General features: G+C 45.2%; 1 protein-coding gene across 3 annotated transcripts; it reads right to left on the bottom strand.

Annotated features, from left to right (window-relative positions):
• Positions 1-224: 224 nt before the first annotated feature.
• On the bottom strand, positions 225-12586 carry LOC136580563 (SERTA domain-containing protein 3-like). Of its 3 annotated transcripts, XM_066581214.1 has the most exons (3): positions 12458-12586; positions 4354-5173; positions 225-592 (listed from the first exon to the last, which is right to left on the bottom strand). In XM_066581214.1, exons 2-3 carry the CDS (start codon positions 5165-5167, stop codon positions 513-515), a joined length of 894 nt encoding a protein of 297 aa, XP_066437311.1. In that variant the 5' UTR covers positions 5168-5173; positions 12458-12586; the 3' UTR covers positions 225-512. The 3 variants fall into 3 exon arrangements, with proteins under 3 accessions (XP_066437311.1, XP_066437309.1, XP_066437310.1); XM_066581212.1 differs by having other exon boundaries at positions 225-5173; XM_066581213.1 differs by lacking the exon at positions 12458-12586 and adding an exon at positions 11333-11401 and having other exon boundaries at positions 225-5173.
• Positions 12587-15601: the final 3015 nt, after the last annotated feature.

Raw genomic sequence — 15601 nt, 5'->3', positions numbered from 1 at the left:
TTTCTAAATTTCCCTGCATTTTTGAGGTCATTTCTTTTTTCTCTTCAAATTGAAGCATGTTCCAGTTCTGGTAATCTTGAGTAGGCGTCACAGTAGTGGGAAAAAAAGAGCGAAAGCCGCCACAAAAAAAAAAAAAAAAAAAAAAAGCCATCAAATTCCTAAAACCACATTGAACTGGCACCTTGGAAGCCCACCAACTAGGTAAAAATTGCCCCCCCCCCCCCCCAGTACGGTTCTGATGCACCACAGTCATTTTGGTAACTTGTTCCCTTTAATCAAATGAGTCCAAACTATAAAAACCAAGAAACCACCAAAACCAGTTATACAAACACAAACTTCCAACTATATGAGTTAAAGAGGAAAAAAAAAGGAAGCAATTGCATCATGTAGGTAAATCGGATGCCTAGACATTCTCCTCCTGCTCACGGGCAACATGTCCATTTGTTAAATATGGCTATTGTACAAAAGTCATTAAGAGAAGGCGGCGATTGCTTCTGAGGTCACTTGAGATTTCACATTAATTGATATATACACCCATCAGATGTCCACAGTTCTTTCCACTGGATTATGAAAAGGTGTCCATTTAGATTTCCTTAACACACACGAAAGACACAAGTTTGAAGAGGAAGTAAAAAAAAGAAAAGTTAATTGGCAGCAAAAAGGCTTTTTAATCAAAACTGTCTAGCAGTATGACTGGCCTTGGTGCCAACAGCAACCAATCAGAATTCAGCTTTCGTTACATAACCTGCTGTGGTAAAATAAAAGCTGAACTCTTGATTGGCTGCTACAGGCAACAGTTTTGATAAATGAGGCACAATGTCTCTTTTCTGTCTAGTTTTTCACACTGGCAAGCTACATATCCATGAAAGCGTAGGGCCACATTCATATCTGCGCCAAGATCTCAAATATAAAATCCTGGATGACATAGCTTCACTACTTCATCCAGGAAAATGCGGGAGGGATCCCATTCTATTTAATAAGGTCTATTTATACATTTGGCTCAGTCGTGGATCAGATCCGATCGGGCAGGGATTCTGTTTTTCTGCTCCTGAAAAGAAGCCCGAACTCAGATATGAACGTGGCCTAAACCAATCAAATCACTGTGTCTAGGACTAATAGGGTATGGCCACACATTGCGTATCTGTGCCGAAAATTGCAGTATATCTTGTACGGCAACTTTTGGTGCAGATCCACACCAAAAATCATGTCAAGATCCACACCATTTGATGTGGATTTTGATACGGTTTCTGCCACGGACTCAACAGATTTCACTCTTTCGAATGAAGGCTTCAGGGATCCGTGTCAAATTCCACAACAAAATCTGCACCAATTAAATTTTGTCCTGATTTTTGCCCTCCATGTGGGCAACACCCATAGGCCTCATGTCCACGGGGAAAATAAGAATTAAAATCCGCAGCGGATTTTAACTCTTCTCCCGCGCGCGGATCCGCACCCCATAGGGATGCATTGACCACCCGCGAAGTAGATAAATACCCGCGGATCCTCAATAAAAGTGATTTAAAAAAAAAATGGAGCATGAAAAAAATCTGGACCATGCTCCATTTTCATGCGGGTCTCCCGCAGGGACGGCTCCCGCAGGCTTCTATTGAAGCCTATGGAAGCCGTCCGGATCCGCGGGAGACCTAAAATAGGAATTTAAAAGAATTTACTCACCCGCAGCGGGCCGGGAAGGTCTTCTCTTCCTCACGGCCGCATCTCCCTTGCTTCGGCTCGGCGGATGTGCCCGGCGCATGCGCGCGGCACGTCGACGACGTGCCGCCGGCGTGAGGAATTCATCCGCCGGCCGAAAAAGAAGATCCGGCCGTGAGGAAGAGCAGAGCTTCCCCGCCCGCTACGGATAGGTAAATTCTTATAAATTCTTATTTTCAGCGCTCATGTCCGCGGGGCAGGAGGGACCCGCTGCAGATTCTACATGTAGAATCCGTAGCGGGCCCGATTTTCCCCGTGGACATGAGGCCTTAGGCCTCATGTCCACTTGAAAAATACAATCCACGCGGATTTGCTTTAAATGGTATTTTTTTTGCATGCAGATATCCGCACACATTTCTATCAATGTGATAGCAATGTTGCCGATCCGCACAGAACCTTTTAAAATGCCATCCGCGGGTGAAAAAAAACAAAAACATCAATTTAATAGACCGCGGATGGCCAATGATTCCCTATGGGCAAAATCCGCTGCATTTAGCTAGTGGACATGAGGCCTTAGGGTATGTATGTTCAAATGGCAGAATTCCGCATCAAAATCTGCAGCTCTTTGGCACGGCTCTGTACGCAGAATTTGCCCTGTCAATGGGCAAAATCTGCATGCAGAATTCTGACGCATAACAGGTTCCACATCAAGAAGTGACATGTCACCTGAGGATATGTTCACAGACCGAATTCACCGTGCAAAAAGTCCACGCGAATTTTGTTTCTAAAATCTGCATATTTTTGGTGCAGTTTTTCACGCTGATCCACATGTAGAATTTGCTTCATCAATGGCACTTCTTCATGTAGAAACGCACAAAAACTAGGTTTTTCATGGTGAAATTCCACGTGCAGATTTTGCCTATTGATAATGCAAATTCCGCATGTGGATCTGTGTAGGAAAAAAAAAAGTGCCAAAAACACGCAGATTTTAGAGGCAGAATTCACGTGCAATTTTTCCATGGTGAATCAACCTTTATGAGATGACCACCAAAAAATCAATTGAAAAGTAGTTTTCTCAAAAGATGGCCAGTATGTTTAATAGATCATATACAGGGTAATTCAAAAAGAATGGTGCTAAAATAAATCTGATTCCTTCATGCATGAACTGACATACAGCAGCCAGAACGACATGAAAAGCTAGAAGAACTCTTCATGTTCTTACAGAAGTTCCATATTGGCGCCGGGGGTGGTCGGTAGTCCAGTTCTGCCCAGGCACATCCGGTATAGCCTCTGTTACTGATGCCACTCCAGCCGAGACATGTGGTTTTAGGTTCTTCATGTCACCAACGGTGCCCCCCCATGGAACATCTCTAAGGCGTATGAAGAGTTCCTCTATCTTCATGTCATTCTGGCTGCTGTATGTCAAATTGCGTATGAAGAGATCAGATTTACTTTTGTGCCACTCTTTAGGAATCACCCTGTTTAGTGGAACTGAAAATCTATCACAGAAATTCTTGCCTGAATAAGGGGTGCTCTGGCCAAAGAGCTTTTTTGGAGAGAATTCACTGTACAGAATTTTAATTAAATACTTTTAGTTGATCCCTGACAAGATGGCGCAGGGATCCATGTGGAAGAAAAAAAAAAGGAAGATAGTTACAGGAAATTGAGATCCATTCCCAATTTTGGAAAAATATGGCTGTGTAAACAGGAATCAATCCTAGTCAGGGGCAAAAGATAGGTAAAGAAAAGATGTAAAATTTAGAGAACAGAAAGAATTAAAAAATAAAATAAGTTAAAAAGTAGCATAGTTCGGAAATATATGTGCAAGCAAGAGGGCAGCAGTGTTGAAACTATGACCCAACCCCAATAAAGTGACCGTGCAGCACCTGACGGGAGACATCGACACAGAGTTAGAAAAATAGCATAACGGGAAATGAAGTTGTCATAGCAACCAACCAGTTTATAAAGTCTCACAATAACAATTCTAATTATAAACTGGTTCTTATGGACAACACCAATTCTCCCATGCACCATTACCAGGGATCTGACCCCATATGATTGACTCTCCACGGCACCAAAGTCTTAAAAATTAAAACAAATTCCATAAAAATAGTCTTCACAGAAGACAAGGTGAATGGACTACCCTGCAGGCAAAAAGTCCAGTTCACTGTCATAATACGTTAACGGTTAAGACTTTTTTTTTTCTTAAATAGGGAAAAAGAACCCAAAAAACGAAGGCAATATGCATCATATACTCAGCCATGGCAAGCTTGATAGAGGTGAATATATATGACTGCATTGCTTCTGTAAACATTCAATACCCTTTGCTACTGGTTGGAGGCACTGCATGTAACGCAAGATAACCAGCAAAGGATAGTCCGTGTGCAAAACTCGCGTATCCCTTCCAGCTTATTAACCGGACAGGATTTTCATATTGTGCTACTGCGTGGTCAAGACATCAAGATCCGACAAGGATTTCTACAATGTTATCTAGATCATTTGGCTCCCGAAGACCTTGACCAGAGCTATAGGGTGGAGAATTACAAAAGGAAGTGAACCATAGCTCTTCTGAAGATAACCGGCTGCTTTGGGTAGTCCCAGGAATAAGAGTCTCTTTCTCAAACACAGAGGTGTCGATATCTGAAAAAGGGTCATCAAAGGAAACGTCGTTAAGGTAACTGGAATTCATTATTTCAAAATTACCAAAGACGGGCTCCAAAACCCTGAGTTCTTCAGGATGGACTGATGGGATATTCTGCATAGTTGAGGTCTGTGAACTTATTTCTTGAGTGCTGGTATCATTCAGAGCGACAGGAACCTCAGAGACATTCGACGGTACAGTAGGCACTTGTTCCATCACTAAAGTGTCCATAGGTTCTGGGTTATCCGAACAGGATGCGGCCAGCATCAGCTCTCTTATTAACTCCAAATCCCTGTTGTCGTCATCAGGGTTGGAGTTAAATACCTCTTCCTTCACAGTTGCATCTTGATCACATGGTGGTTTAACAGACAAAGGGAATGTAGAACCAAGGTTGTTGGAGGATTCTCGTTTGGATTCAAGATCCTGTATGTCAAGATGTGGTTGAGGGTTTTGAGGGCAACTTTCATCTAAAGTGCTTTCCAGTTCTTTTAAAATGGAAGCAATGGCAGTATTCACAGAGAGATCATCTTCCATAGAAGGCAGGATGATGTTCTCCAGATCTGGAGGGAAAGCAGAACTTGCAACATTCCCAGACAATGGGTCACATATACTGGGCACAATTTCTTCAAAGTTTGGAACGGTGCATGGATTTTCGTGGTGGATTTCCTCTTGAATGACTCTCAGGGTGTTGGCGATAAGAACGTAGCGTCGCAAACTAGGCTCTATCATCATACGTCCTTGGTTGAACTTCTCAAGTGACATGTTCAGTAAAGACTGACGGAAGAAGGAGTACCTGTCTGTCTGAAAGGACAGATGTCCATCGAGTACAGACTCCTCCCAATCATGAAACTTTCTCTTGATGCCTTTGGTAGGCATGGCCAACTGGAAGGAAGAAGAAAGATAGTAGTTAGATGAGGAATAAGATCTTTAGCTACAAATGTACAGTACTCTAATGCCAAGTGTTACAAGATTAGGCGATTTACATTTTAAACAGACTTGGGCTCTGTCCACATCAGTGTTCGGGTTTTCATTTCCTGCTTCATTATGAGAGTGGGAAAAAGGAATCCACTGACCAAATGGATCAGCTGTATGGTGGAATTGAATGGATCCCATTGATGATAGGGTCAGTACTGCGGATACACAAACGATTTTGAGTCGAAATCCGTACCAATGGATTTTGATTGTTTGGATACGGAAATGCTGCAAAATTCGCAGAGCATTTCTGTTACATGCAAGTATACCCGTTAAGGGCTTGTCCATGAAAATAACCTATCACATATCCAAAAGGAGAGGTGATCAGTACCTAGTCAGATGTGGTCTAACCGCATGGACCCCCACCAATCACAAGAACAGGGATCTCAGTGTTCACAAATGAATCATACAAGGGTCACGTGTGTAATCAGGGCTGTGGAGTCAGAGTTGGGAGAAATATGCCAACTCCAGCTTATTACAAAAAGGTATATAATAGCTACAATATACTTAAATAAATGTAGAATTTGTTGCACATTACCTTTCACAGAAATTTAGGAAAGTTTGGAAATGTCCTACAATTATATGTGTTCTATTCATCTAAGGTTGCCTTCACATATACGCTTGGGGATTTCGTTTTCCTGCTCAGTTTGGCAAAGGGGAATCCCTGTGGCACAATGGGTCCATCTTACGATGGAACCAGACAGCACTGAATGGACTCCATTGACTATAATAGGGTCAGTTCAGTTTAGCTGCCTGGTATTTTACCGGAAGAAAGAGCGCTACACGCAGCACTTTATCTTCCGGTATGCTGTGCAGGATCTGAGACGGAACCACCAAATGGAGGTTCCATCACAAATGTGAAAGCGGGCTAAGCCCCTATTTATCACAAACACTAATAACTAGGATGTGGAATGTAGGATGTAGCTTGATTATTTTATCATCATCATGGTGGTGAAAGTTCCGTTACCATTCTTCTACAGTAAATTTATCACATGAAGGATTCAGCCGTTGAAGTCTGGGAAAACCGAGGAGTTTGAGTCAAAGGTTTGGCCTACAGATTCCTCAGCCCTGTGCATAATACTTTTCCATTCATTCAGCGATCCATATTCTCACGATTGGTGGGTTCCCACCAATTACATGTCACTGTGGGTAGGTGATCAAGTTATTTTTGTGGAACAACCCCTTTAAGGAGAACTGTCAGATCCTACAAGCACCAGAAATCTAAGGTTATGGACTCATAGGCCACGATGCAGAGTGAGGGATGTGACTTTCATCCTCACCTGCCTCCTCATTCTCTTGCTGCCCACCTAGGAAGCAGGTAGTTTGTCCATTAGACAACTCCTTCGCTTCATTGCGTCCATAATAAGAGGACAGTGTGCGTGCTAACACAAAGAGGAAAAAGAGGTCCATCATGGGAAAGGGAAGGTGGGCAAATATGACAGTCACACCCCTGGCATTGGCACCCCATCCTATGAGCCTGTCTTAGTTTAGGCTGCTCACAGGACGAGACAGGTTTCCTTTAAGGAGTCTCCATTAAAGTGCTTTTGCTTGCGCCACTGCAGAAAGTGAGCAGGTCCTGGGGTGCATCCTACACCGGTTCATTCATACAGAGGGCTTCTGTGCCACCACTTGAATGCCCCTGTAGGTACAGATACCCCTGGATGGAAACTCCCAGGGATACCAACACATTCGTCCTAGAAAAAAATAGGCCTAGCACGTTCCATTGGCTGCTGTATTATGAAAGCGCTGCTTCTAGGGGGTACCCCTCAGTTACGTGGCGCCATATGGCAGCACACTGCTTCGTAAGGCTTCCGTCTACCGCTGAACAGACGTTTTGCCTCTGATCTCTGAAGAGATTGTTTCATCACCTGATTTTGCCACTACAGGGAATACAGTTTTAGGGGGCATTCACACAGGTGAGACTCATGCTAGTTCTGCACAAAAATACTACCCATTATTAGCAACGGGCGTATTTACATGAGCAATTTTGCTCTTGCAGCGAGCTGGAAAATTCGGAGTAGGTCCTATTTTAGCGAAACTTGAACATACAGATGATAGAGCGTTCGTGTGCTGCAAGTCACGCCCGCCCATGTGAACGCACCCATACAAGGCATCCATCTAGACGAGTAGCCGTACATGTGATAACACCCCACCTCAATGGTTCCCAGGATTACACAGCTAAAATCGGAGCCCACACTTGGCCCCCATGCACTGATTGTGGGCACAATGTGGCTGCACGGGGCGCGGACAGGCATCTAGACGGTTCCGTGGTCTAGACCAGCCGGCACCTGCTGGGAGATGTGGCTCTTCTGCTATCACAGAAGGGCAGTTTTGGACAGGGGTCTGGTTAAAACATATATATTGACCCCCCTACAGCTGTGGTCCCCAAGATCAGCAACTGGGGATCAAATTTAGGCTGGCTTTACTCTGTAAACATATCTATGTGTGCATTTGTGCGATGGGTGGTGCATTTTTTACGTGTGTATTTAATGCGCGTGTATTTGTGTGGGGGAAAAAAAAAACAAAAAAAACACAAATTTTACAACAAAAAACAAACACAACAAGCAAACATGCCAACTCTTTGTTTCAATCATAATTAAGGTTAATTATTTTAGGGCCGGTGTCACATGAGTGTCAGCGCATGTTTTACAGTACTTTTTGCATGCGCAGATAAAATTTAAAAAAACGCAGCCATGCTTCCATTCGTTGAAATGAATAATTAATGCAATCAGTCCAATATGTGCACGCTGCGTATTGTCTACACAAACGAAATGCACATGAAAAATACGCACATGTAAACGACAGCATAGAAATCAATGGGTTCTATTCACTGCGGATTACATGCACAAATACGTACGTGTGACGCAAGCCTAATTTGAGCTATTTTCGTGCACAATACATACAAAGATAGAACACGCTGCATACTTGTTTGTGAACAAAACGTGTGCGCAAAATAGGCTCATGTTAACGAATTCATTGAAATCAACGGGTTCTATTCACCGCGTATTGCACAAACGCACGTAATAAGCAGCGCAAATGCCTTTGTGTGAACAAGCCCTTAAGGAAGCGTTTAACTGAGAAAGCAATTCCAGAGAAAGCAGAAAATGGGCACCTATCTGTTGTTCGCCGTTACGTAGCACATACATAGACTGCAGCGCTGCACACATTACCACTTCCATCAATCTCAAACACATTCCAGATGATCTTTTCTTGATACTCGGCATCCTGCGCCGTGAAGCGAAGAGAAAACACGTTCTCATACGTCCGCTTCATATCAGATGTGTCCGTCATACTGAGCTCAGCGGGAGACAACAGCAGCAGCGCAAGTTCAACCAGGCGGCCGAAGTACAAACTACCACGTCAGGCATGTTTACGCAGTGTGGGAGAACACTGAGGAAAGCCATACTAGCCGTATGGAACCGTATGGCTGCGTATGGCGGATATACTGCGGACTTTACTTATGGAATTTCCACACAGAAAATCCGTAAAATTTACTAAATCAGCAAAGTCCATGATATTCTCAAAATCTCATCCGCATACGAATTGCGCTGCAGATTCTACATCTAGTCAACTTGCACCGCGATTATTAGTGCGGATTTCACTCTTTACCGTACGAATCTGCAGCATTACCACAGCGAACTTGCTACTGTGGAAAATGTACTGCGTGCGAACAGAAGGGCGCTTTTACACGGGATGATCGTGGGGTGCACAAGCACCCGGCAGTCGCCCCAGCAGTGGTCGCCCGCTGTGCCTTTACACGGGAACTAGCATCGCTCAATGAATGGAGACAGAGTGGACTGGGTAGGGTTCCGGCCCACCTACCTCCATTCGCAGTAAGCAGGCATCTGCTTTCCTAGTCATCAGCGACTGTTACCGATTTTAGACACTCCACTGAAGAGTATGGCAGAAGTACGCAATTTTCCTGCACGAAAACTGCGGATTTAAATTCCACACGGCAGGCCAGCTTCTGCACTGATTGGCCACTTTCCCACGGCCAAGAAAATAGCACGAGTTTGGGCGCTGCAAGACGCACGCATGTGAATCCCATTCTTTTGGTTGTACATGAGCGTCCCCCCCCCCCCGTCTTCATGCACACAAATGCGATGCAAGGCTTCCCATTTAAAACTGCGCTGGAGGATCGCTACTTACCTGAAGTGATGGGAGGGGTTTTTTTTCTTTGCACAGCATCCGCAGAGACATTGCACGTTTCGGAGTGCGAAATCGGGCAGTGTTTTACTACTCGATGTCGCGCTCGCCCTTGTGAAACTAGCCTAAGGCCTCATGTCCACTCAAAAAATACAATCCGCGCAGAAATCTGCCGCAGATTTGCTTTAAATGGCATTTTTTTGCATGCAGATATCCGCACACATTGCTATCAATGTGATAGCAATGTTGCCGCTCCGCGCGGATTCCGCGGCAAATGGAGCATGCCGCGTTTTTTCTCCAGCGCATGAAAAATGCAAATCATTTAAAATGCAATTCGCGGGTGCAAAAATCAATTAAATGGACCCGCGGATGGCAATGATTCCCTATGGGCAAAATCCGCTGCGGATTCCACGGCGGAAATCCGCTGCAGAATCCGCAATTCCATTTACCCAGTGGACATGAGGCCTAAGGGGGCATTCACAAGGGCGAGTGGGATATTGGGCTGAAAAACTCAGACCGTAATCGTGCTTGTAAAATTGTAATTCTGGGTGAGAACACCGTGTGCTTCTGCTTTAAAATGCATGCATAAATATAATATAATATAATATAATATATATATATATATATATATACACATACACATATACACACACACACACACACACACACAATTTTTTTTTTTTAAAGATCCCGTAGGAAATAATGGGCGATTCTTTACGACAAATCACCCAAAATCGGGACTTGCAGCGATTTTCCAAAACATTGCTCATGTAAAATCAATGTGTTATTAGTTACACGTTCAAGTTCCGTCCACATCGCTATCAGACAGAACTCACGCGTGATACTCGCCCCCTGTGATTACACCCCAAAAGACATGATGTAATATCAGTCCTTAGCTGGACGCTAATAGAGAAGAGCATTTTCTTTTTTTTCCCCCTCTTCTTCAGAGCTGCAAAGAGATCCTATTACAAGACAAGTCTCATCCCTAATCCTCCCCCACCTCAGTGTGAGAAGCCCACCCTCCCCCTCCTTGATAGCAACTCCTCCCTGCTGGGATTCAGAACAACAACTGCATTACCATTATACAAGACACCAACATCTTCCTCGTCCTCTATCTCTCCTGGGTGGTGGCTGCACAGGTGCAAGCGGAACATATTACATATAGCCACAAGTGGTGATCTGTAATATACCGCCATATAGTGCACCATAGTTCATACACTTATATGATCAGGGACAAGAATGCAACATTTAGGGCATGCAGGGAGGTATACCTGGGGCCACCACTCTGGGGAATCCTGCATAGTCTAGAGGGGTCTAGTTACTATATGGGTTAGGCCATATAATTCCAGGACTCTGCAACTACAGTATCTGAGATTTGCAAACTTTTATAGCCATAGGTGCAAAACCAACCAAAACATTAAATGCCAGATACACTTCCCACCTTTACCTTGTATTATATATTGTACATCCTGGATGCATTATATACCCTCCTTAATGCAAACCTTTTCCTGCAGAGGATCACAACCAAATCCAAGTGCCCCACCTTAAAGTCATCGGTCATTTAACCCCAACCAAAATGGAGGACAAGCCTAATAAATGGGGGTCCCACAGACCCCTTAATGCAACCCACAAGCTCTTTGGACTGTATCTACTACGGTATCAATGAATCCCAATCATATCACCTCTAATAAGTGAGGTCCATTCTCCCCTCCCCCAATACATGGGACCCAAGCACATAATGCACGATAGTGATTGCATAGACTACATACAATAGCTCATCCCAATAATGCATCAACCCGCACCTTGCAGCATGCATAAAATATACAGCAGACGTGCAGCAATGCACTGATCATATACATTGCAAGCACACACTGCACATCAAGACTTCAATGGCGCTACATATGCAACCTCAGTGATACTTACACCCTGCAGATCGCTAGTCCTGTGTGTAGAGCTGCAGTACCGTATATCACATCTCCCTCTCGGACTGATATAAACTCTTCCCGCCGCTGTATTCAAGTTTAGTTTCTACAACTATATCATTTACCCGCCCCCTGGCGCAAAGCACTATGGGAACTGTAGTGATTCAGAGCGTCTTAACCAATAAGCATCTACAGCGGCTTAGACTACAATTCCCATGATACAACTGGTCAGTGCCAGCGGCGCATGCGTAAAAGTACACGGTTTGGTTAAAGCTCAGCTTGTACTTTAAAGGGGCTGCGTCCCAGGTAACGTGCGCGGTAAGTTGACGAAGGAGGGGAGGAAGGTGCACGGCCTGCAGCTGATCAGTGACAATGTGAAGATTTTAATGGCCTGTTTTCACGTATGTATATGCTTGGTGCTATAAAATATGTTGGCGCTATATGAATATCACATGAACGGTATTCTAATTACCACTCACACAGGTGTAGATTCTGGCCATGTTTTTTTACTAGCTGACTATGGACAGTAAATTGGTGTATTCATGTGTGCAGACTGATGGGCTTTAAATTAAAAAAAAAAAAATTAAAAGCTGCAGCACGCTGTATTTTGGACCGTATTCACAGACTGAAATTGTCCATAAAAGTCTATGAGAGCATAAAAAATGCAGCTAACGTTGATCTTGCATGTGTATGCTGTGTTTTTTTTTTTAATGCATGAGACCATGAAAAAAAAAAAAGTGACATCAATTGGGACTTTTTGTGCAAAAAAAGTGCAAAACGCATAACACACTGACGTAAAAAATAAAATAAAAAATGCAAGTATGCAACAAAAACACATGTAACACATGCAGTGATATCAGTCCTTTTTCAGATTGAAATTACATAGCCCCGTGTCAATGGACCTGCATCTGCAGAGGGTATCGCAGGGTCTTCCCGTAGGATTGGCCCTAGGAGGGGAACTAAAACTTTATAAAGGGTGATCATGTTATTCATAACTAAGGCAACCCTACTCCTAGGCTGAAGAGCTTGCACTCATGCCTGACAGCACTTGTCAAAGCAACGCAACTAAGAATTCTGCAAGCATTATTAAAGCCCCCCAATAATCCCCTGCCCATGTGACACCTACCTTATTACGGAGTCCGCAGGGTGCACAGGATTACAATGTGCAGCCGCCCCAGCCAGAAGAAACTCTGTGTTTTCCCCCAGGATTCATACTGTACAGTTGGGATCTGTCCCCTGACATCCCCTCCTCCTCCTCCTCCTCTCAGTGCTGCACTCACAAACATACGCAGCCCCGTTGCTTCTCCTCCATTCCCATTGGTGGGAATTGCAACCTGGCATGCAAGTTGCAGCAGCTGATTGGCAGAGGATGGGCAGTCCCGCCCTCACCTCAGCTGCTCCTCCGGGCTTACTACTGCACTGAGGAAAACGTGGAGGGGGTGGGGTGAGCTCCCCCTTCACCTCCATACCAGCGCGTCCTGTAAAATGACATGTCAGGGACAGGACTGCGGCCGCCGCACACTGACATTGTAGTCCTCCTCCTTACAATGTGTCTGCCATGTAATAAGTCTTATCATGATCCCCTCCTAACCTGCCGGCCAGGAGAGATCTCACGTTGGGGATCCCCTATGAGATGCTGATCTTCCTCTTACAGGTTCAGAGTCTTCAAGGAGTCACCGTAGATTCTGGATCCTCAGACTGCTATGATCACCATAAGCGCTGCAAATGACTGCGCTAGAAATGAGGATTTTTAGTCCCCGTAGTTCATCGTACGTAGCAGATCTCTTTAATGGTCACATGGACAGTCGCAGCTCTGTAGGAAAATGCGCCATCTTTGATCTTTTTACATGGCGGAGTATATTATACGCCGATCGGCTGTAACATTAAAGCTGCTGACGGGTGAAGGGAATAACATGGGTTATGTGGTGACCATGGCGCCTCTTGGTGGGATATATCAGGCAGCCAGTCATCGGTCAGTTCTTGAGGTTGATGGTCTGGAAGCAGAACACATGGGCAGGTAGAAGGAGCTGAGCGACCAAATTGTGATGTTTAGCTAGGCTTCTGGGTCAGAGCACCTCTAAAAAGGCAGGTCTTGTGGGGTGTTTCCGGTATATAAAGGTTAGTACCTACCAAAAGTAGTCCAAGGAAGGACAGCTGGTGGACCAGCGACAGGATCATGAGTGCCTAAGGCTTATTGACGTACCTGGGGAGTGACGGCTAGTGTAATGTCTGGTCTGTTCCCTTAGAAGAGCTACTGATGAAAAAGTAAGGGTCCTTTTACACGGGACGAGCTGTAGGACTGACGATGCCTGAAACGCGTCTCAGTGACACTCGCTTCTGTGATGTCAAACAGGAAGGAGTATCGCTGGCATCTGGCTTTGCTCACAGCACTGCCGGTATGGAGGTGGAGCGGCCAGGGAGATTTCTTCCCCCACCCGCCTAATGCACAGTAAGTGGACAGTTGTTCAGAAGTGAAGCAGCGATAGACTAGTCAGAGAGGTTATGCCAACTGCTGTCCACTACCTACCGGTAAAGCCCTTGCAGTGGACACTTGGAAGATCAGAACTGGACAGTGGAGCAATGGAGAAGATGGCCTGGTCTGATGAATCGCACTTCTTTTTACATTATGTGGACGGCCAGGTAAGTGTGTCACTTAGGCTTCACGCACACGGGCGGATTTGAATTGCGGAATCCGCAATGGCCATCCCTTTGGGAGATCCGCTGTTCAGGTCGCCAATAGGAAAGCGTGGAGTGTCCTCAGCTCCACACAACATGCAGATTTGATTTGCGGATTCCGCGAGCGGAAAATAAATCTCAGCGTGCTCCATTTTAGCAGGATTCTGCGTGGATGGGCTGTATTGATCTCCATGGAAGAGTTCAATCTACAATGCATCCGCAATTACATTGCAGATTAGTGGGCGGATACTTCTCAGGTGACTTGGAGACCAGGCAGGGAGGTGGGGGAAGGCACCAATGGGCTTTGGATTTTTCTTTTTTTTTATCCTTTCCCTGTGGACGATAGGCTGTGCATCTGTATGGAAAAACCATTGAATCCGCAATCGCTCGCAAGCATTTTAGATTACTTTCCGCAATGATTCGCAGGTGTTTCATGGCGGATACTCGCACACAGAATCTGCCGCATGTGAGGCCTTATTTTGATATTCTTTCTACATGCAAGTTGAGGTATATTCAAATAGGTGATATCATTCCGAAATCAGACAGGAATAGAAAACATGCATTTCAATATGTATAATATAGAGATGAGCGAGCACCAAAATGCTCGGGTGCTCATTACTCGAGACAAAATTTTCGCGATGCTCGAGGCTTCGTTTCGAGTAACGAACCCCATTGAAGTCAATGGGCGACTCGAGCATTTTTGTATATCGCCGATGCTCGCTAAGGTTTTCATTTGTGAAAATCTGGGCAATTCAAGAAAGTGATGGGAACGACACAGCAACGGATAGGGCAGGCGAGGGGCTACATGTTGGGCTGCATCTCAAGTTCCCAGGTCCCACTATTAAGCCACAATAGCGGTAAGAGTGGGCCCCCCCCCCAACAACTTTTACTTCTGAAAAGCCCTCATTAGCAATGCATACCTTAGCTAAGCACCACACTACCTCCAACAAAGCACAATCACTGCCTGCATGACACTCCGCTGCCACTTCTCCTGGGTTACATGCTGCCCCCCCCCCGCACGACGCAGTGTCCACAGCGCACACCAAAGTGTCCCTGCGCAGCCTTCAGCTGCACTCATGCCACACCACCCTCATGTCTATTTATAAGTGCGTCTGCCATGAGGAGGAACCGCAGGCACACACTGCAGAGGGTTGGCACGGCCAGGCAGCGACCCTCTTTAAAAGGGGCGGGGCGATAGCCCATAATGCTGTACGGAAGCAATGAGAAATCCAATCCTGTGCCACCTCCATCAGGAGCTGCAAACGTGGGCATAGCAATGGGGAACCCATGTGCCACACACTATTCATTCTGTCAAGGTGTCTGCATGCCCCAGTCAGACCGGGGTTTTTTATAAATAGTCACAGGCAGGCACAACTCCGCAATGGGAATTCCGTGTGCACCCACGGCATGGGTGGCTCCCTGGAACCCACCTGCTGTACATAAATGTATCCCATTGCAGTGCCCATCACAGCTGAGGTAACGTCCGATTAAATGCAGGTGGTCTTCGGCCCACACTGCATGCCCCAGTCAGACTGGGGTTCTTTAGAAGTGGACACATGCAGTTACAACTTCATGTGGACCGACAGCATGGGTG

The sequence above is a fragment of the Eleutherodactylus coqui genome, chromosome 10 (assembly GCF_035609145.1).
Source record: "Eleutherodactylus coqui strain aEleCoq1 chromosome 10, aEleCoq1.hap1, whole genome shotgun sequence".
In the NCBI taxonomy this organism is placed as follows: Eukaryota; Metazoa; Chordata; class Amphibia; order Anura; family Eleutherodactylidae; genus Eleutherodactylus; species Eleutherodactylus coqui.
This window is presented reverse-complemented; position numbering and strand designations above follow the sequence as displayed.

Bases quoted from the DNA above. Each gene is read 5' to 3' on its own strand.
- LOC136580563 (XM_066581212.1), bottom strand. From the start codon at position 5,167: ATGCCTACCAAAGGCATCAAGAGAAAGTTTCATGATTGGGAGGAGTCT.